The 22,888-nt window shown below is 40.6% G+C and overlaps 1 protein-coding gene across 3 annotated transcripts in view; it reads left to right on the top strand.

Moving 5' to 3' along the window:
• The window catches only part of LOC132400671 (V-type proton ATPase subunit C 1-A-like), a 70,270-nt gene that overhangs the window by 35,788 nt on the left and 11,594 nt on the right, over positions 1-22,888 (top strand). For 2 of the 3 annotated variants that reach the window (XM_059981886.1, XM_059981887.1), the window contains 4 exons: positions 4,094-4,186; positions 5,545-5,638; positions 8,500-8,597; positions 10,833-10,962. In XM_059981886.1, coding sequence (XP_059837869.1) covers positions 4,094-4,186; positions 5,545-5,638; positions 8,500-8,597; positions 10,833-10,962 — 415 coding nt within the window. The remainder of the gene's footprint in view (positions 1-4,093; positions 4,187-5,544; positions 5,639-8,499; positions 8,598-10,832; positions 10,963-22,888) is intronic. The other variant, XM_059981888.1, reaches the window with a different exon arrangement.

The raw sequence follows: 22,888 nt of genomic DNA, 5'->3' as shown, positions 1-22,888 counted from the left end.
GTTGTTCCTCTACCGATTTTGCCAGGCCTCATTGACTCCTGGCCCCACTCCAAGTCCACTCTGTCCTGATGTCTAAGACCTCGCCTTTCAGGCATCTTCTCTCTTCATCTCTTGCTGAACAAAAGTCTCAAATCACCTCATTCTCAGGTACACAAAAAGAAAAAAGCACTCTCTTCGTTGAACTGTGCACATTCCAAAGCACCACTATCTCTAGCCATAACTCAAACACTGCTGCTACAGAAAAGCCATTACATTAGCAGTGAAACCTTTCCCTGGGTTTTACAGGGGGAGCATTTGTTTGGATGCGGAGGATGTAAGTGAGGTCCTTAATGAGTACTTTATATCAGTACTAACCAAGGAGAAGGACGTGGAGGATTGGGAAATTATTGCCGAGCGTATTAATATGCTTGAGCATTTTGAGGTAAAGGAGGTAGTGTTAGGTCTCTTAAAAAGAATTAAGATGCATAAGATCCCAAGCCTGATGGTACATACCCCACAGTTTATTGAGAGAGACAAGGGATAAGATTGCTGGGACCTTGAACAATATCTTCACATCCTCTCTAGTCACAAGCAAGGTCAAGAAGGGAACCTGGGATAATCCTGGAAACTATAGACCAGTGAGTCTTATGTTTGTGGTAGGGAAGTTACTGGAGTCAATCCTCAAGGATAGGAATTATGAGCATTTGGAAAACCATTGCATAATTAGGGAGAGCCAACATAACTTTGTGTGGGGCAAGCCATGTCTTACTAATGTGATTTAGTTGTTTGAGAGGTGACAAGGGTGACTGATGAAGGTAAAGTTGTGAATGTTGACTACATGGAATCCAGTAAGGTGTTTGGCAAGGTCCTTTATGGGAAGCTCATCTAGAAGATTAAGATGCATGGGATTTATGGTGAATTGGCCAGTATGGATTCCGAACTACCTTGCCCATAGAAGACAGGGGGGTAGTGGTTGAAAGGACTTACTCTAGCTAGAGATCTGTGACTACTGGTGTTCTGCAGGGATCTGTACTGGGACCCGGGCTGTTTCTGATGTATATAAATGACCTAGATGACAATGTAGATGGGCAAGTTAGTAAGTTTGCAGATGTTGGTAGGTCAAATATGATGACAGAATGTAGTATTAATGGTGAAACTCTTGGCACTGTGGAGGATCAGAGGGATCTTGGGGTCCGAGTCTATAGGACACTCAAAGCTGATGCACAGGTAGGTTGTTTGGTTAAGAAGGCATACGGTGTATTGGCCTTCATCAACCATGGGATTTAGTTTAAGAGCCGATAGGTAATGTTACAGGTTTATAGGACCCTGGTCAGACCTCACTTGCAGTACTGTGCTCAGGTCTGGTCATCTCAGTACAGGAAGGATATGGAAACTATTAGAAAGGATGCAGAGAAGATTTACAAGGATGTTGCCTGGATTGGGGAGCATGCCCTATGAGAACAGGTTGAGTGAACTTGGCCTTTTCTCCTTAGAGCGACGGAGGATGAGAGGTGACCAGATAGAGGTGTATAAGATAATGAGAGGCATTGATTGTGTGGATAGTCAGAGGCTTTTTCCCAGGGCTGAGATGGCTAACACAAGGGGACACAGTTTTAAGGTGCTTGGAAGTAGGTACAGAGGAGATGTCAGGAGCAAGTTTTTTATGCAGAGGGTGGTGAGTGCGTGGAATGGGCTGCCGGCAACAATGGTGGAGGCGGAAGTGATAGGGTCTTTTTAGAGACTCCTGGATAGGTACATGGAACTTAGAAAAATAGAGGGCTATGGGTAACCCTAGGTAATATCTAAAGTTAGTGCATGTTTGGCACAGCATCATGGGCTGAAGGGCCTGTATTGTGCTGTAGGGTTTCTATGTTATGAATATTGGTGTTGTTGTGGATAGCAGAGACAGGCAAGGAATACAGCAAGGTATAAATCAGTTGCAGATATGAGCAGAGAAATGGCAGATGGAGCTTAACCTGGAAAAATGTGAAGTATTGTACTTTGATAGGTCAAATGTAAAGAGACCATACACTGTTAATTGCATGACCCTTAAAAGTGTTGATAAGCAGAAGGATTTGAGGGTCCAAGTTCATAGTTACCTGGAAGTGGCTACACGGTGATAGGGTGGATAAGAAGGCATATGGAATGCTTGCCTTAATTATCGAGGCATTGAGTTCAAAAGCCAGGAAGTTATGTTGCAGATTTTTAAAACTCTAGTTAAGACACATCTGAGGTGCTGCATACAGTTCTGGTCACCCCATTATAGGAAGGATATTAAGGCTTTGGAGAAGGTGCATAAGTGGTTTACTAGGATTAGAGGGCATGTGTTTTAATGAGAGGCTGGACAAAATTATGTTGTTTTCTCTAGGAGCAGCAGAGGCTGAGGGAAGATCTGATGGAGATTTATAAGTTTATGAGAGGCACAGATAGAGTAGATGGACAGTATCTTTTTCCCATGTTTGAAATTTCTAACACTAGAGAGCATGCACTCAAGGTGAGAGGGGTTAAGTTCTAAAAAGATGTGGGAGACATTTTTTTGCACAGAGTGGTGGTTGTGGTGCCTGGGGAGGTGGTAGAGGCAGATACATTAGAGACTTTTAAGAGATGTTTAGATAGGCACATAAATATGAGGGAAATAAAAGGATATGGACATTGTGTAGGCGGAAGGGATTAGTTTAGTTGGTTATTTGATTGCTAATAAATTGGTTTGGCACAATATTGTGGGCCGCAGGACCTGTTCCTGTGCTGTACTCTTCTATATTCTACAGGTTTTTCTGGGGGCAAAGAATCATCAAATAATTGTTAGGCAGATTAACTATTGGTGATAATTCAAGATTGTTGGGGGAAATCTTGATGCAAAGTTTAAAATGACACATGATGCTGCATTTTACTTATTTATTTAAGAGGAAAATCTTGAACCTTTTAATTTTTATTGAAAATAAATTGTGCAAATATAATCAAAATGACTCTTCCTGAACTATAACTTATTTAAGAATGCTGAAATGACAACATGTAGGAATAATTAACTTTGACTGTTGCATTATAGCACGTACTTCAGGACTGGGCTACAGGCAAAAGAGTACAGTGGAATTTTACCTTAGTGCACTGTAAATGGATGGAAAATTCCAATAAAGTTGCATATATTGTGCAGCATTTTCTATTTCCTTAAACCTTCTACAGAACATTATTAGGAGTGCAAGTAATTGATTTTTACTTTCATTGAATATTCTGTTAAAATCACTAATTAAAACATCAAAAGTCAGCTGTTTCTTTATAATACACTAGGTCGTACTTGCAAAATAGCACTGAAGCTAATGATGAACACTGTTCATAGGTGAATGGTTCAGCAAGTTTAAGTAAATAGCAAGTCATATGTTAAATGATATTACCCATGCGTTTCATCATTAAACTCATGAAAATAGCATTTTGTTCTGTGCTTCAACATTGAAATGCATCAAAAGACATAAAATTGCCTTATTTTCACTTAATACACCACAGAACACGAGGATCATCATTCCCACCATAAGTAAAATAGAGTTCAAAGCTCAGTCATTTTATTATCATAGTATATATATGTCACCATTTACTACCCTGAGTTTCATTTTCTTGTTTGCATTCACAGTAGAACAAAGAAATATAATAGAATCAATGAAAAACTATACACAAAAGATTGACAATGTGCAAAATAAGACAAGCTGCAAATACAAAAACAAACAAATAATTTTGTGAACATGAGTTATAGGATCCTTGAAATTGAGTCCATGGGTTAAAGAATCAGTTCATTATTGAGGTGAGTGAAGTTATCCACAGTGGTTCAGGAGACTAATGGTTGACAGGTAATAACTGATCCTAAACTTGGTGGTTCGAGCCCCAAGACTCCTGTATCTCCTTTGCTGTGTCAGCAACGAAAAGAGGCATGGCATTTTATCATTTTAGTATTGTCATTTCATTTACCATATTGAAGTGCAGATTGTAAACGTTGTTAGAGATTTTATCAGAACTATTCCTGGCAAACTTCTTCCCACTTTTTTTCCATGTAGTCATCTTTTAAGACAAACTAGTTTCCAAACCTGTGGAACTTCTTTAAATTAAAATAGACATCTCTGATTTGCAGAATGATCATTGAGGATATGGAGGGTGCCCTCTTTACAGTAACTCTTTTCAAAAAAACTGTGGATGAATTCAAAATCAGAGCCCGAGAAAACAAGTAAGTTTTGCAAGTATTTTGAAATAGTTTTATTGTTAATTTCATTCCTTTGCCTTTAGAAGTCCAAACAGACTGAACTGTAAGTTTGTGACTGGGAGCTCTAAGAAGTCAGCATTTTATCCTTGTAGCAGTTTTTGGCTCTTTTGATGCCTCTGTGGTTAAAGTATTTTTAGTTTTTGATTTTAAAAAAAGAGTAATGATTATTTTTGTCCAAATTAGAACAATCTGATAAATGGCATTTTCATACATCTTTCAAATTATATATGTCCCATGCCAGATATCAGAAAAGAACAGATGAAGAGATAGTAGCTGGATCTTAAACTAATGAACTGGAGCAAAATTCATTTAGAATGCTATTGGAATTAATATTTCAATGTAATAGTTTTAAATATTTTAATTGTCCAGCAGCAACAATAATTACCCTGTATTAGATATTGGGAGATGGGTGTTGGAATAGGCAATATTTCACCAGAGAATGCAATTCCTACCTTCAAAATTAAAGGACACTATGACACAAGACAATTTCCCTCGGGATCAATAAAGTATGTCTGTCAAAAAGAACTTTTCCGGTGGTTTTAATCTGTCTTGCGAACAAATGTACAGCATCTGTTACAATCTTACAATTAACCAGCAAAATTTATTGTTTATAATTTACTGAATATGCATTGTTTAGAATGTATATTTTTATACCATATGAACACATACTGTCATATTCTTTGACAGTAAATAATGTTATTTTAATGTTGTGTTATGTGACTCTATTTTAGTCTTCTTAGAAACCTCCAATTACTCTATGCCTTCACGAAACCATTTGAACTTTTCTCTCAGACTCCCAAACTGTGATTTAAAAAAACATAGTTAAGTGATGCTTGACTGAAAGAAAGTAGGAATAATTCATCCATATTTATCTATGACACTCTATAAGGGCATTTTAACTCTGTGGGAGAAATTCACTCAAGGAATTTTCATTGTTAAGCTCACCTGAGTATGTCTACTTAGAATAAAGAACATTTGAAATGGAGAATTCTGTAGAATGGCTTGGAAGTCAAGAATTCCAGTAACAAAGTGTTGTAGGGCCCTGTGATTAATATATTGCTGAGATACAGTATGATCTTCTTTAAAAGTCAAATGAAGTCGATTTTTATTTTGATGGCATGGGTAATAATCTGACAACAAATTTCTCCTCTCCTTTATCTACTGTGCCTGATTTTCATTTTAGTAGTTTCAGTTGTAACATCAATATATTGGGCTGTGTAGTAGATGGGCAAATTACTACCTGGGTGGTGGAGATGACTGTCAATTAAGCACTTGTGAACTCATACAGGTAGCAGCAGGTATTAAAATCTGTTCTGTTCTAGGTTTATGGTGCGAGAATTTAACTACAGTGAAGAGGAATTGCATGCTGAAAAGGAGGAAATTACACGATTAAGTGCAGACAAGAAACAACAGTATGTGAGTATTTTAGTCTTGACATCAAATACTTTTAAATGTTATACATTGTAGTGATCTATAGCACGTGACAATGAAGTGTCACCATTCATGAAATATTATGTGCTAATTTCATCAAATTACAGTCAAGAGAAATAAGATCTTCACTCTCCTATGATTATACTGTATGTTGTATATCCTATAGAGAAAAAGTAGCATGGAATAAATGGAAATTAAACAGATCTGTATTGGAATGTTGTTTGGAATGAGAAAGTACTTCAGAGCCATAATCTTCATAGGATACGATATGAAAAAAATACTTTATATGCTTGAAGTCTGAAATGAAAGAAATGAAAATGCTGAAAGCAGTAGATTAAGCAGTATCTGGAGGCCAAAATTGAATTAATGTTTTTGGTAGTGTTACGAACCCCGTAAATGGGTCACTTACCAGCAAAGATAGAGAGGTCCGTTGAAGTCTGATGGTACTATTTTTAACAGTATTTATTGATAAAGATACACAAAAATAATATCAATGCAAACATACAGATAATACACGTCGTCAATACCAAATCTAAAAGCGCGGGTATAATAATAATCAATAAGAAATAGCTCTATCGTTGTCTAGGGGATAATGTATTGTCTGATGGAAATATAAAAGTCACTGTCAGTTCGTTCAAGCTGCAGCGTTTTGTTTTGAGAGAAAGACGGGTTAAACTTGCCCAGCCCTTTTATGATGCCAATCCTTCGAGAGTCTTTGGGATTTGGTTTCCCCGTGGTTAGCTAAAAGCCGTTCTTCCGTGGTAAAAGCCACCGGTTCCGGGGCAAAGTGGAACCGAACGCATGTGGCCTCCTCCCATCGGCTTCCGCTATTACGGGATCGCTAACATTTCTTCTGGTGCGTCTGAAGGGGCTGTTCCCACAGACCCTCTTTTATCCTGACTCATAGGGTCTCAGATGTCAATCAGGTTGGGGTGAGGCAATCCCTCCTCAACCAGCCCCCTTTGCCTGAGGGCTTCCACGTAGCACAGTATTGCAATACACAAGTCTGTCTCCCAGAGACAATGGCTGTTTCCCTTAGCTTTATATCGGCCGGGGGGGGGGGGGGGGGGGAACAAGACATTCCGCACGTCTCTCTCTCATTTCCTGGGTCTCCTGACCCAAATCAATAGTGATCTTGCTATTTCCACAAAGGAGGGGGCTACCCCGCACCCTTCGGCCCCTCAGAGCTGTGGTGCATTTGTAACAGTAGAATACTGTTCATCAGAATTGGGAAAAAGAAAATAAAGTTAGTTTTAACTTGCATGGAGAATTGTAGAGGAATAGGACAAAGGGAACATCTCTGATATGATTAGGATTGTTGTGATAAGCTATGGATGGAACAACAACCTATGATTGATAGTTTAATGAGGCCAGTTAGGAAGAAAAGGAAAAAAAAAACAAAGGAACATGTAAAACTGTGAAATGCTGGACATTATTTAATTTTCTTACAGCATGGAAAGGCCATTTCAGCCCATGAAGTCTAAACTGGCTTACAGAGATGCATATCCCTTCACTAATTTTCCATGAACTTCATACATTTCTAATAGCATCTATAGATTCTACCATTTATCTAGATAACATGGGCAATTTACAGTGGCTGACAACCAAAGAGCTTCCACATCCTTGGGATGTGGTAAGAAACGGAAAGATCGAGAGAAACATACATAGTTATTACTGACATGTAAACTCCACACACAGCACTGGAAGTCAAGATTGAACTTGGGTTGCTACAGCTGTCAGGCAGCAATTCTAGTAACTGATGTGACTGAGTGATGTGGCACAGTGGACCAGAGTTGTAGAAAATGCTATTGAGAAATAAAAATAAATTATTATCAACGATGGAAAATTTACAGCAGAACTGGTCTGTTCTGAGACAATCAGGGAATTCAAGTTATCTGAAACTGTTGAATTTCAAAATGTTCTAATGTGCAGGGTAGATAGATGAGGGGCTGTTTTTCAAGCTCATATTACACCTCATTAGAAAAGTGCAGGAGCCAGAAATGGATAGAGTCATAGAGCAAGGCAGCACGTTCGGCCCCTAGTTCATGACAGCTACTGTGGCCACCCAGCTAGTCCCAATTTCCTGTATTCCACTCTTCTCTCTCTAAGCCTCACTCTTTTAAGTGCTTCTTAAATTATACTATTGTACTTATCTGCCTTAACCACTTCCTCTGCAGCTTGTTCCACATGTTCTTGCCCTCTGTTTGAAGAAGTTGCCTTTCAGCTCCCTTTTCTCTCTTAGATTGACCTATGTCCTCTAGTTTTGAACTTCCCTACCTTGGGGAAAAGACTGTTACTATCCACCTTATCTATGCCTCCTATAATTTTGAATATTCTAATAAAGTTGCCCCGTTTTTCTTCTTGTGTTTCAAGAAATAAAGACTTGTATTGGCCAACCTCTCCCTATAATTCAGGCCTTCTAGTCCTGGCAGCTGATAGGGCAGAGTTGAAATGGCTGAGAGAATTAAAGGGATAAAGGGATAAATCTTTTTCTTCAGCAGGCAATTATGGCAGAATAGAATCTAGTCAACTTGTTAAAGCTAATAAGGTTTGATCACCCCCCCCCCCCCCCCAAATTCTGTATCATCATTAAAAAAAATATTGTTATATTCTCCAAATGTTGGGTGTTTTGGATCTAAAGTGAAAGAAAATGGATTTTTTTGAAAAGCAGAGATCAGATAAAGGAGCTTGATTAGTTGTTTGGCTGTTTGTCTTTGTACCAATTATGAGTACATTAATTTTTTGGACCAGGTAGAACGGAATCAAAATCAGAATTGATGCAAGAATACTTATGGTTTCAAGAAAACATGACTACTTGAATTAATTTGCTTTACTTCCATTTTCAGGGTCCTTTACTGCGTTGGTTAAAGGTAAATTTTAGTGAAGCATACATAGCCTGGATTCACATAAAGGCTTTAAGAGTTTTTGTTGAATCTGTTCTTCGGTAAGCAGTATTTTGTTTTCTCACTACAACTAATTGAAAGCACTAGGAATTCAAGTACCATTTACCTGTAAAGTAACCCATTCACTGTTGGCTCCAAATTATGATGATTCCTTAATAAGATGCAGAACTGCTGAAGAGTAAAATTGTGTCAGGGAGTTTTGCACTGAAGGCTTGAGAGAAATTCTGGATTTTTTTCTTCAGCTTAGTGGCTTACAGAAAGTATAGATTATTTTAAAGATCACATCTAAAACACAAGTAGAGACTTGAGAACCCAATGAAGTTCTGCTGCAGATGATAGCTTACAGATTCTTTAATAAACTGCGATCTGTTGTTAAATTTTAGTTGAAACCTTTGGGTAATAGGAAGACAGCCAGAGGAAGAAAGGGCTAACTGTAAATCTGGTCCCCTTAATGCTCCATCATTAAGTTCCATCTGTATCAGAGCAAACCTACTGTTTTAAACAGCTCCATGTGAATACACCTCATGAGGCTAAGAGTATCACAAAATCAGTAATAAAGTTTGCCGTCTATTCTTAGGATATCTCCACTACGTTAATAGCTATAAAAGTCATACACTTTTAATGTGAGTTTTCTCTAGTACTAAGGAGATCGGGAGTATTGATTAGATTGAAGTGCCAAATATTGCAGATGCTGGAAACTTGAACTGAATTTCAAAGTAAATTTATTATTAAAGTACATATCTGTCACCCTGAGGTTTGTTTTTTTTGCGGGCATACTCAGTAAATCAAAGAACCATAATATAATCAATTAAGGACTGCACCCAATGGAATGGACAAGCAACTAATGTGCAAAAAACACCTAACTGTGCAAATATAAAAGAAAATAATAAGGAATAAATCTCAACAAAATGAGATGATTTTAGCTTAATATTTTTCCCGTCTGTTTATTGCAGTTTGAACTTGCCTCTGCAGTTTTACCACTGTTGAGTAGTTCAGAACCTCATCAAACTCTAAATTGGGATGGAATTCAACCAATGTAGGGACATGCATTCATATGTATTTATTTTGCCTTTCTGTCAAATTGTGGACAGTCAAATGACAAAGTTGCAATGAATTCCCACTTACCCACACCTTTGCTTTTGTCTTAGTTTTGTCTGCAATACAGTATCCAGTCTGTTTAGCACCTTGGACTCGAGGAGAGACACAACTCAAGAACAGATCACTTAGCCACTAGGTTCATGCTGACCATCAAGCACCCATTTATACTAATCCTCTGCCGTTTCATGTTTCAGCATGTTCCCTCTGTTGCTTTCCTTTAATTAATCTGTACATGGAACATTTTACGGTGAGACCTTACACTATTGCATTATTTCCTGGCCTCCACTGTGGGACAGAAGGCCCACCTTTGCATCAAAAAATCATCTGGGTTTCAGTGACAAGAATATTACCACTGGTCTGACTAGGAAGTCATTCATGGGTCTGATTCAGGAGTTTGGCAGGCTCACCAACTGACCACTTGGCAGGTGGACATGGTTGGATGATGACACTGTTGTTCTTTGAAACATTTATTACATTATTTCTGAGTTACTACATTTGAATTCTGGTTATCATCTTTTTTGGTAACATCTCTGACAGGCTATGCTTGATTGTTGAAATTGTTCCCTTACACTTCCCAGAAACTGAATATATTGTATATCATTACCATTTTCTTTTATAGCTTAGTCCTCCATCCTACTTGCTCATGGCCAACAATAAACAAAAGCAAAATGCTGTAGATTTTGGAAATGAAATAAAAATAGAAATCATTGAAAATGCTCAGCAGGCTAGATACCATCTACAGAGAAAGAAGCAGAGCTGATTGTCCAGAACCTGTGATCAGCAGTGAATTACTTTGATTAAAAGAAAAGTTTTTGCTTATCGTGCAGAGCTCTCCCAAATGGACTTTGCTTGCACTTACATTAATAAACCAGGCCAATTCAGTTATTGTTAGAACTAACAAAATTACAAGTATATCAGGTTTTAGGAAATAGAGAGGCAGAGAAGTGGAGGGACTAATGAAGTGAATAAACATAGTTGGTTAAATGAGAAAAATTAATTCATCATTGTAGTTCTGCATTATTTAAAATATAAATGAATGGGATTACCTTGGAGCTGGTACCACATCTGTGTCTAATTTGATGTGATATTATCCAAGTTTGCTTTATGAAAATATGGGAGTTATTCAACTCCTATGTTTAATAGATTGTATCATTCTATACACAAATTGAATTTTTCAGGTACGGGCTTCCAGTCAATTTTCAAGCCATGCTTCTTCAGCCAAATAAAAAGACCATGAAAAGACTAAGAGATGTGCTCAATGCACTTTTTAAACATCTAGATGAAGTTGCTGCTGCAAGCACTGTTGATGTAAGTATGTGCAACAGTGAGCTCATAATAAACCATTAGCCATCTTTTTAAAAAAAATAAAAACACAAAATGCTGGCAGAACTCAGCAGGCCAGACAGTATCTATGGGAGGAGGTAGTGACAACGTTTCGGGCAGATTCACTCGTGAAGCCATCACGATCGATGATTGAACTTGATGCTTCCTGCAGGCTGAACTAAACAGCTATTCTGTTTTTTTTCTCAACCCCCCTTCTCAACACCACTCCAGTTCCATTGATCTGAGGGAAACCTGACAAGAGATCCAGCATTTCTCTTCACCTCTCTTCCATGAGTAATGGAACAACAGGCTCTATGACATCATTCCCCTTGCTTGAGTGCTTGCAGTAACTCTGAGAGCTTTTTGGTGACACAAATAGTTCTGCACTAAAGGTTGATGACAGCACTTCTAAAATCTTCTCCATGCAATGACTATTAAACCACAACAGTTGTGTTCGGTAACCATTTTTTCTGGTCAGTTAAATTACATTTTCAAGTTAACCATGCTTAAGAGTCCTCAAGCTACCCTGTTGAATACACAAGTTGAATTTCTAGATTCCTATAGTGAAGTGCGATTTGTTGGCAATAAGTTTAAATAACTGCTATGAGGCAAAGTCTTAAAGCTTGGTGTGAGAGGTGGTACTAGGAAGCATTGGTAATTTTCTGCCACTATGCGCAAAAATACATCAATATTCGATTTAAAGCAAATCAGTTTCAAAGTAATTGCCTTTCATACAAGTGTTACAAGTTTGTCCCAGCCTCTTCATGTCTACTTTCATTCCTCAAAGACCTAGATCTAGGTTTAGACTAGGTCTGGCAGAAATATCTCACCATTTATTCAAATACCCCACCCCTGTCCCCACTCCCATTCATTTTAATGTCTCAATAAATTCAGTCATCATCACTTAACCTTCTGAATTCTAAGGAACACAGTTCTAGTAACTTCTCATCATAACTTCATCCTTGGAATCGAGATAGTATTGTGGTCTATGCAGAACTTGCTTGGAGGCCAAAGTGGAATGCCGAGAGCTGTTCACATTATTCCAGGTGTAGTGTAAATAGCAGAATCCTTAGCAGCATTGATGCAAAGGGATCTTAGGATGCAAGTCCATAGCTCCCTGAAAGTAGCAACATAAGTAGATGGGGTGGCTAAGAAGGCATAGGACACTTAATTTTATCAAAGTACAAAGTAAATGTATTATCAAAGTATGTACATGTCACCATATAGAACGCTAAGATTTGTTTTCTTGTGGGCATGCTCAATAAATCCAAAAAACATAATAGAATCAATTAAAGACCACGCCCAACTGGAAGGACAAACAATAAACTGTGCAAATACAAAAGAAAGAAAGATAAATAAATAAGCAATAAATAATTGCAAACATGAGATGAAGAGTCCTTGAAAGTGAGTTCATATATTGTGGGAACAGTTCAGCGATGGAACAAGTGAAGTTATTCCCTCTGGTTCAAAACCCTGATGGTTGAGGGGTAACAACTGTTCCTGAACCTGGATGTGAGGGTCCTAAGACTCCAGTACCTTCTTTTTGATGGCAGCAGCAAGAAGAGAGCATGACCTGGATAGTGAGAGTCCTTGATAGTGGATGCTACTTTCCTGTGACAGCACACCATGTAGATGTGCTCAATAGTGGGGAGGGTTTAACCTGTGATGAACTGGGCTGTATCCACTACTTTTTGTAGGATTTTCCCTTTAAGGGCATTGGTGTTTCCATACCAAGCATGGTGCAACCACTCCATCACAAAAGTTTGTCAAAATTTCAGATGTCATGCAAAATCTTCACAAACTTCTAAGTAGAGGCACTGTAATGCTTTCTTTGTAATTTAACATACATGCTGGCCCAGGACAGGTCCTCTGTAATGATAAAACTGATCTACCTCTGATCCCAATGAACCTCCAGGAGTCAGCTCCTTGGTCTTGCTAACATTGAGTGAGAGATAATTGATTTGACAGCACTTAGCCAGATTTTCAATATCCCTCCTAAATGCTCATTCGTCACCACTGATGACAATGGTGTCGTCATCAAACTTAAGTATGGCACTGGAGCTCACAGTCACAAATATAGAGTGAGTAGAGTAGGGGGGCAAACACACAGCCTTGAGGTGCACCTGTGCTGATGGAGATTGTAATTTATCAGTCATGTCAATGAATTTAAAAAGTGGCAAGACATTTTGCTAATGTATAAACTTTGATTTGGCTATTTCGGGTGGCTGCATTAGTGGAAAGATGTAGAATCTTTGGAGAGGGTGCAAAAGTACACTAGAATGTTGCCTTGGATTTGAGTATATTAGGTATAAGGATAGGCTGAACAAACTTGTACTGTTTTCTCTCGAATATCAGAAACTGACTGATGACCTGGTAAAAGCATATATAATTATAAGAGGCATAAATGGGGTAGATAAGCAGTCTTTTTCTTAGGGTGGAAATGTCAAATACTAGAGGATGCAGATTTAAGTTGACTAGTGAGGTTGGCCGGTGACTTTTGGTGTTCCTCGGGGCCAGTATTGGGACCGCTGCTTTTCATATTGTTTGGCAGTGTTTTAGGCAATGGACTTGATGGCTTTGTGGCAAAGTTTGCAGATGAAATGAAGATAGTTGGAGGGGCAGGTAATGCTGAGGAATAATGCGATTGCTGTAGGACTTAGATTGAAAGAATGGACAAAAAAGTGGTAGATGGAATACAGTGTTGGGAAATGAAGGATGGATGTATTTTGGTAAAAAAAATAATAGTGCAGACTATTATCTAAATGGGGAGAAGGTTCAAACATCAGAGGTGCAGGGGAACTTCGGAATCCTTGTGCAAGACTCCCAGAAGGTTAATTTACAGGTTGAGACTGTGGTAAAGAAGGCGAATGCAATGTTGGCATTCACTTCAAGGGGAATAGAATAAAACCAGGATAGAATAAAACCTGTACCTAGAGATAGCGAGGAGTAGATTGGGAGGCAGATTTTGGAAAGGTGCAAAAATAACAGGGTTGTTATCATGGGCGACTTTAACATCCCTAATATTGATTGGCACCTGATTAGTTCCAATGGTTTAGATGGGGCAGAGTTCGTTAAGTGTGTCCAGGATGGGTTCCTGTCACAGTATGTATACAAAGGAACACAGCCTTATACAGTGGGCAGCAGAGTGAGCCGGGAGTAGAGTGAAGGCTTAAGGGCTTGGGCTCAACAGACTGAGGTAGAAACAGGTGAGGCAAGGTAGGTTTAGGTTTCAGTTTTTCCTGTTACTTGAGGAAAGGGGGAAGTACGAGTGTGAGAACAGCTTGTTCTCCAGTGTCAGATGTGGGAGGTCCTGGAGTCTCCTCGCCTCCCGGATGTCCTCATCTGCGCCAGGTGCGCCGAGCTGCAGCTCCTAAGGGACCGTATTAGGGAACTGGAGCTGCAGCTCGATGACCTTCATCTGGTCAGGGAGAGTGAGGAGTTGATAGGGAGGAGTTACAGGCAGCTGGTCACAGCGGGGCCACGGGAGGCAGACAAGTGGGTCATGGTTAGGAGGGGGAAGGGAAAGAGTCAGGTACTAGAGAGTACCCCAGTGGCTGTACCCCTTGACAATAAGAACTCCTGTTTGGGTACTGTTGGTGGGGGGGGGGGAAACAGCCTACATGGGGCAAGCACAGAGTCCAGGAAAGGAAGAGGACGGCAGTAGTAATAGGGGACTCAATAGTTAGGGGTCAGATAGGCAATTCTGTGGACACAGTCAGGAGACCCAGATGGTAGTTTGCCTCCCTGGTGCCAGGGTCCAGGATGTTTCTGATTGTGTCCAAGATATCCTGAAGGGGGAGGGGGAGGAGCCAGAGGTCATGGTACATATAGGTACCAATGACATAGGTAGGAAAAGGGATGGGGTCCTGAAAAGAGAATATAGGGAGTTAGGAAGGCAGTTGAGAAAAAGGACCACAAAGGTAGTAATCTCGGGATTACTGCCTGTGCCACGCGACAGTGGGAGTAGGAATGAAATGAGGTGGAGGATAAATGCGTGGCTGAGGGATTGGACCAGGGGGCAGGGATTCAAGTTTCTGGATCATTGGGACCTCTTTTGGGGCAGGTGTGACCTGTACAAAAAGGACGGGTTGCACTTGAATCCTAGGGGGACCAATATCCTGGCGGGGAGATTGCAAAGGCTACTGGGGCGACTTTAAACTAGAATGGTTGGGGGGTAGGAATCAAATTGAAGAGACTAGGAGACAGGAGGTTCACAAATAGAGAAAGCTAGTAGACAGTATGTAAGGGAGGACAGGCAGTTGACAAAAGGGGGAGCACTCAGACCGAAGATGTATGGGAGAAGGAAGAAAAAGATAATAAAGTTGTTTGCACTGTTAGGGATAAACAGAGAGTAAGAGGTGGAGAGTTTCTTAAATGCATCTATTTTAACGCTAGGAGCATTGTAAGAAAGGTGGATGAGCTTAGAGCATGGATTGATACCTGGAAATATGATGTTGTAGCTATTAGTGGAACGGTTGCAGGAGGGGTGTGATTGGCAACTAAATATTACTGGATTTCGTTGCTTCAGGTGTGATAGGATTGGAGGGGCAAGAGGGGGAGGTGTTGCATTGCTTGTCAGAGAAAATATTACAGTGGTGCTTTAGCAGGATAGATTAGAGGGCCCGTATAGTGAGGCTATTTGGGTGAAATTGAGGAATGGAAAAGGTGTAGTAACACTTACAGGGGTGTATTATAGACCGCCTAATGGGGAGCGAGAATTGGAGGAGCAAATTCGTAGGGAGATGGCAGATATTTGTAGTAAGCACAAGGTTGTGATTGTGAGAAATTTTAATTTTCCACACATAGACTGGGAAGCCCATTCTGTAAAAGGGCTGGATAGTTTGGAGTTTGTAATATCTGTGCAGGATAGTTTTTTGCAGCAATACATAGAGGTACCAACTAGAGAAGGGGCAGTGTTGGATCTCCTGTCAGGGAATGAGATAGGTCAGGGGATGGAGGTATGTGTTGGGGAGCACTTCGGGTCCAGTGATCACAATACCATTGGTTTCAATATAATTATGGAGAAGGATAGGACTGGACCTAGGGTTAAGATTTTTGATTGGAGAAAGGCTAACTTTGAGGAGATGTGAAAGGATTTAGAAGGAGTGGATTGGGACAATTTGTTATATGGGAATGATGTAATAGAGAAATGGAGGTCATTTAAAGGTGGAACACAGCAGGCCAGGCAGCATCTATAGGGAGAAGCGCTGTCGACGTTTCGGGCCGAGACCCTTCGTCAGGACTAACTGAAAAGAAAGATAGTAAGAGGTTAGTCCTGACAAAGGGTCTTGGCCCGAAACGTCGGCAGCACTTCTCCCTATAGATGCTGCCTGGCCTGCTGTGTTCCACCAGCATTTTGTGTGTGTTGTTGTTTGAATTTCCAGCATCTGCATATTTCCTCGTGTTTGTCATTTAAAGGTGATATTTTGAAGGTACAGAATCTTTATGTTCCTGTTAGGTTGAAAGGAAAGGTTAAAAGTTTGAGAGAGCCATGGTTTTCAAGGGATATTGGAAACTTGGTTTGGAAAAAGAGTGAGATCTACAATAAATATAGGCAGCATAGAGTAAATGAGGTGCTCAAGGAATATAAAGAATGTAAAAAGAATCTTAAAAAAGAAATTAGGAAAGCCAAAAGATGAGGTTGTTTTGGCAAGTAAGGTGAAAATAAATCCAAAGGGTTTCTATAGTTATATTAATAGCAAAAGGATAGTGAGGGATAAAATTGGTCCCTTAGCGAATCAAAGTGGACAGCTATGTGCGGAGCCAAAAGAGTTGGGGGAGATTTTGAACAATTTCTTTTCTTCGGTATTCACTAAGGAGAAGGATATTGAATTGTGTAAGGGAAACAAGTAGGGTAGCTATGGAAACTATGATGATTAAAGGAGAGGAAGCACTGGCGCTTTTAAAGAATATAAAAGTGGATAAATCTCTGGGTCCTGACAGGATATTCCCTAGGATCTTGAGGGAATTTAGTGTAGAAATAGCAGGGCCTCTCTCAGAAATATTTCAAATGTCATTAGAGATGGGGATGGTGCCGGAGGATTGGCGTATTGCTCATGTGGTTCCATTGTTTAAAAAGGGTTCTAAGAGTAAATCTAGCAATTATTGGCCTAAGTTTGATGTCAGTGGTGGGTAAACTAATGGAAAGTATTCTTAGAGATGGTGTATATATAATTATCTGGATAGACAGGGTCTGATTAGGAACAGTCAACATGGATTTGTGCATGGAAGGTGATGTTTGACAGATCTAATTGAATTTTTTGAAGAAGTTACGAGGAAAGTTGATGAGGGTAAAGCAGTGGATGATGTCTATATGGACTTCAGTAAGGCCTTTGACAAGGTTCCACACACTAGGTTAGTTAGGAAGGTTCAATCGTTAGGTATTAATATTGAAGTAGTAAAATGGATTCAACAGTGGCTGGATGGGAGATGCCAGAGAGTAGTGGTGGATAACTGTTTGTCAGCTTGGAGGCCAGTGACTAGTAGTGTGCCTCAGGGATCTGTACTGGGTCCAATGTTGTTTGTCATATACATTAATGATCTGGATGATTACTAAATTGGATTAGTAAGTATGCAGATGATACTAAGATAGGTGGCGTTGTGGATAATGAAGTAGGTTTTCAAAGCTTGCAGAGAGATTTAGGCCAGTTAGAAGAGTGGGCTGAAAGATGGAATTTAATGCTGATAAGTGTGAGGTGCTACATTTTGGTAGGACTAATCAAAATAGGACATACATGGTAAATGGTAGGGCATTGAAGAATGCAGTAGAACAGAGTGATCTAGGAAAAATGGTGCATAGTTCCCTGAAGGTAGAATCTCATCTGGATAGGGTGGTGAAGAAAGCTTTTGATATGCTGGCCTTTATAAATCAGAACATAGGAGTTGGGATGTAATGTTAAAATTGTACAAGGCATTGGTGAGGCCAAATTTGGAGTACTGTGTACAGTTCTGGTCACCAAATTATAGGAAAGATGTCAACAAAATAGAGAAAGTACAGAGGAGATTTACTAGAATGTTACCTGGGTTTCAGCACCTAAGTTATAGAGAAAGGTTGAACAAGTTAGGTCTTTATTCTTTGGAGCGTAGAAGGTTGAGGGCGTACTTGGTAGAAGTATTTAAAATTATGAAGGGGATAGATAGAGTTGACATGGATAGGCTTTTTCCATTGAGAGTAGGGGAGATTCAAACAAGAGGACATGAGTTGAGAGTTAAGGGGCAAAAGTTTGGGGTAACACAAGGGGAAACTTTACTCAGAGAGTGGTAGCTGTGTGGAACGAGCTTCCAGTAGAAGTGGTAGAGGCAGGTTCGTTTTTGTAATTTAAAAAAAAAACTTGGATAGGTATATGGACAGGAAAGGAATGGAGGGTAATGGGCTGAGTGCAGGTAGGTGGGACTAGGTGAGAGTAAGTGTTCAGCACGGACTAGAAGGGTCGCGATGGCCTATTTCCATGCTGTAATTGTTATATGGTTATACGTTGATAGGCCGACTAGAGGGATTGCCATACTAGATCTAGTATTAGGTAACGAACCGGGTCAGGTCTGTTACGAACCCCGTAACTGGGTCACTTACCAGCAAAAATGGAGAGGTCCGTTGAGGTCTGATGGTACTATTTTTAACCGTATTTATTAGTAAAAATACACGAAAATAATATCAATGCAAACACACAGATAACATACGTTGTCAATACTAAATCTAAAAGTGCGGGTATAATAATAATCAATAAGAAATAAGCTCTATCATTGTCTAGGGGATAAATGTATTGTCCAATGGAAATATAAAAGTCATTCAGTTCATGCAGGCTGCAGCCTTTGGTTGGAGAGAGAGAGATTTTTAGAAACTTGCTGGCTTTCCTTTTTAAGATTTCGATCCGTCAGAGTCTCGTTGGTGTGGCCATTCACTTGTGTCCTCTTCTTTAGCTAAAGCCGTTCTTCCGTGGTGAGGCTGCCAATCCCAGGCAAGGGAAGGATGCACACGAGCCCCCCACTGCCTGTCGCTATTAAATGCTGTCACGGGATTTCTAGCGTTTCTCCTGGTGCATCTAAAGGGGTTGTTCCCCCAGATCCTCTTTTATCCTTACTCACGGGGTCTCAGATGTCAATCAGGTTGGGATGATGCAATCCCTCAACCAGCCCACTCTAGTCATCCCCTGAGGGGCTTCAATGAATAGTACAGTACTCAATACACAATTCCATCTCCAAGAGACAATAGCCGTTATCAGGGGTTTTTGCTTCGCTGAGGTCAGGACACATTCCAACCCTTGTGGATTCTGCGTGTCTTTCTCTCATTCCCTGGGTCCCAGACCAGAATTAATAGTGATCTTGTGATTCTCGAAAAGACTTTGTACCCTTCGGCTCCTCTGAGTTGTGGCACATTCGTAACAGGTAACATTCGTAACAGATCTCTCAGTGGGTGGGCATCTGGGGGACAGTGACCACTGCTCCCTGGCCTTTCACATCATCATGGAAAAGGATAGAATCAGAGAAGACAGGAAAATTTTTAATTGGGGAAGGGCAAATTATGAGGATATAAGGCTAGTACTTGCAGGTGTGAATTGGGATGATGTTCTTGCAGGGAAATGTACTATGGATATGTGGTTGATATTTAAGGATCTCTTGCAGGATGTTGGGGATAAATTTGTCCCGGTGAGGAAGATAAAGAAAGGTGGGGTGAAGGAACCATGGGTGACAAATGAGGTGGAGAATCTAGTCAGCTGAAAGAAGGCAGCATACGTGAGGTTTAGGAAGCAAGGATCAGATGAGTCTATTGAAGAGTATAGGGTAGCAAGAAAGGAGCTTAAGAAGGGGCTGAGGAAAGCAAGAAGGGGGCATGAGAAGGCCTTGGGGAGTAGAGTAAAGGAAAACCCTAAGGCATTCTTCAGTTATGTGAAGAACAAAAGGTTGACAGGAGTGAAGATAGGACCGATTAGAGATAAAGGTGGGAAGATGTGCCTGGAGGCTGTGAGCGAGGTCCTCAATGAATGCTTCTCTTTGGTATTCACCAATGAGAGGGAGCGATGATGGTGAGGACAATATGAGTGAGGTTGATGTTCTGGAGCATGTTGATATTAAGGGAGAAGATGTGTTGGAGTTGTTAAAATACATTAGGACAGATAAGTCCCCGGGGCCTGACGGAATATTCCCCAGGCTGCTCCACGAGGCGAGTGAAGAGATTGCTGAGCCTCTGGCTAGGATCTTTATGTCCTCGTTGTCCATGGGAATGGTACCGGAGGATTGGAGGGAGGCAAATGTTGTCCCCTTGTTCAAAGAAGGTAGTAGGGATAGTCCAGGTAATTATAGACCAATGAGCCTTATGTCTGTGGTGGGAAAGCTGTTGGAAAAGATTCTTAGAGATAAAATCTATGGGCATTTACAGTATCATGGTCTGATCAGGGGCAGTCAGCATGGCTTTGTGAAGGGCAGATCATGTCTAACAAGCCTGATAGAGTTCTTTGAGGAGGTGACCAGGCATATAGATGAGGGTAGTGCAGTGGATGTGATCTACATGGATTTTAGTAAGGAATTTGACAAGGTAGGCTTATTCAGAAAGTCAGAAGGCATAGGATCCAGGGATGTTTGGACAGGTGGATTCAGAATTGGTTTGCCTGCAGAAAGCAGAGGGTCGTGGTGAAGAGAGTACATTCGGATTGGAGGGTTGTGACTAGTGGTGTCCCACAAGGATCGGTTCTGGGATCTCTACTTTTCGTGATTTTTATTAACGACCTGGATGTGAGGGTAGAAGGGTGGGTTGGCAAGTTTGCAGATGACACAAAGGTTGGTGGTGGTGTGGATAGTGTTGAGGAATGTCGAAGATTGCAGAGAGACATTGATAAGATGCAGAAGTGGGCTGAGAAGTGGTAGATGGAGTTCAACCACGAGAAGTGTGAGGTGGTACACGTTGGAAGGACAAACTCCAAGGCAGAGTACAAAGTAAATGGCAGGATACTTGGTAGTGTGGAGGAGCAGAGGGATCTGGGGTACATGTCCACAGATCCCTGGAAGTTGCCTCACAGGTAGATAGGGTAGTTAAGAAAGCTTATGGAGTGTTAGCTTTCATAAGTTGAGGGATAGAGTTTAAAAGTTGTAATGAAGGGGTAATGATGCAGTTCTATAAAACACTGGTTAGGCCACACTTGGAGTACTGTGTCCAGTTCTGGTCGCCTCACTATAGGAAGGATGTGAAAGCATTGAAAAGGATACAGAGGAGATTTACCAGGATGCTGCCTGGTTTAGAGAGTATGCATTATGATCAGAGATTAAGGGAGCTTGGACTTTACTCTCTGGAGAGTAGGAGGATGAAAGGAGACATGGTAGAGGTGTACAAGATATTTAGAGGAATAGATAGAGTGGACAGCCAGCGCCTCTTCCCCAGGGCACCTCTGCTCAATACAAGAGGACATGGCTTTAAGGTAAGGGGTGGAGAGTTCAAGGGGGATATTAGAGGGAAGTTTTTTTACTCAGAGTGGATGGTATGTGGAATACACTGCCTGAGTCAACAGTGGAGGCAGATACACTAGTGAAATTTAAGAGACTACTAGACAGGTATATGGAGGAATTTAAGGTGGAGGGTTATATGACAGGCAGGGTTTAGGGTCGGCACAACATTGTGGGCCGAAAGAACTGTACTGTGCTCTATTGTTCTATGTTCTATAATGCTGACCCTTTATAAGATACTAATCAGGCCACACTTAAGAGTACTGTCAACAGTTTAGGGGCTCTATATCTCAGAAAGGATATGTGGTCATTGTAGAGAATCCAGAGGAGGTTCATGAGGATGATTCCGAGAATGAAGGAATATGAGGAGCATTTGGCAGCTTTGGGTCTGTACTTAACACTGGAATTCAAAAGAATGCAGGCCAATCTCATTGAAACCTACTGAATGTTGAAAGGACTAGATAGGGTGGATGTGGAGAGGATGTTTCCTCTGGTGGGGATATCCAGAACTAAAGGGCACTGCCTCAAATTTGAGGGGTGACCCTATAGAACAGAGTTAAGGCAGAATTTTTTTTAGCCAGAGAGTAGTACATCTGTGGAATGCTCTACCACAGACAGAGGTGGAGGCCAATTCCATGGGTGTATTTAAGGCAGTTGATTGTCTCCTGATCAGTCAGGGCATCAAAGGATATGGTGAGAATGCAGGAGTATGTGGTCAAGTGGGTTCTGGGATCAACCATGATGGAACAGTGGAGCAGACTTGATGGGCTGAATGGCTTAATTCTGCTTCTATGACTTATGATCCAAGTTGAGAGGTGGGAAAACTTGAAAGATTCGTAAGGAGTTTTTAAAAAAGTGGTAGCTTAGAACACACACTGCCTATGGAAGTGGTGAAGCAGCGGTATTACAGAGCAATTTAGACAGGCATGTGAACAAGCAGGGAATGGAGGTATATGGCCTATGTGCAGGCAGATGGAATTAATTAAAATTGGCATCATGGTCAGTACAGACACTGTAGGCTGAAGGGTCTGCTCCAATGTTGTACAGATTTCCCCCGCCATCTAAAGGTAGAGCACTCCTATGAAACAGTTCGTAAGCCGGAATGTCGTAAAGTGAAACATCAATTACCATTTATTCATAGGGGAAAAATTTGTGAGCATTCGCAGACCCAAAAAAACCCTACCAAATCATGCCAAGTAACACACAAAACCTAAAATAACAGTGACATATAGTAAAAGCAGGAATGATATGATAAATACATAGCCTATATAATGTAGGAATACTCTTCTGCAATTATTGCAGCACTGTCCACCGCAGTGAAAATCTCACACAAGTGCTCTTGGCAGAAACACTCGGCGCAGGTGCTCTCGGTAGGAACACTCTCTCCAGTAACCTTTAAGCTATGAAGCTGCCAAATTATACTAAATAACAAATCATACCAGGTAACACATAAAAATACACAGCCTATGCAAAATAATGT

The sequence above is a fragment of the Hypanus sabinus genome, chromosome 10, assembly GCF_030144855.1.
Source record: "Hypanus sabinus isolate sHypSab1 chromosome 10, sHypSab1.hap1, whole genome shotgun sequence".
Taxonomy (NCBI): Eukaryota; Metazoa; Chordata; class Chondrichthyes; order Myliobatiformes; family Dasyatidae; genus Hypanus; species Hypanus sabinus.
This window is presented reverse-complemented; position numbering and strand designations above follow the sequence as displayed.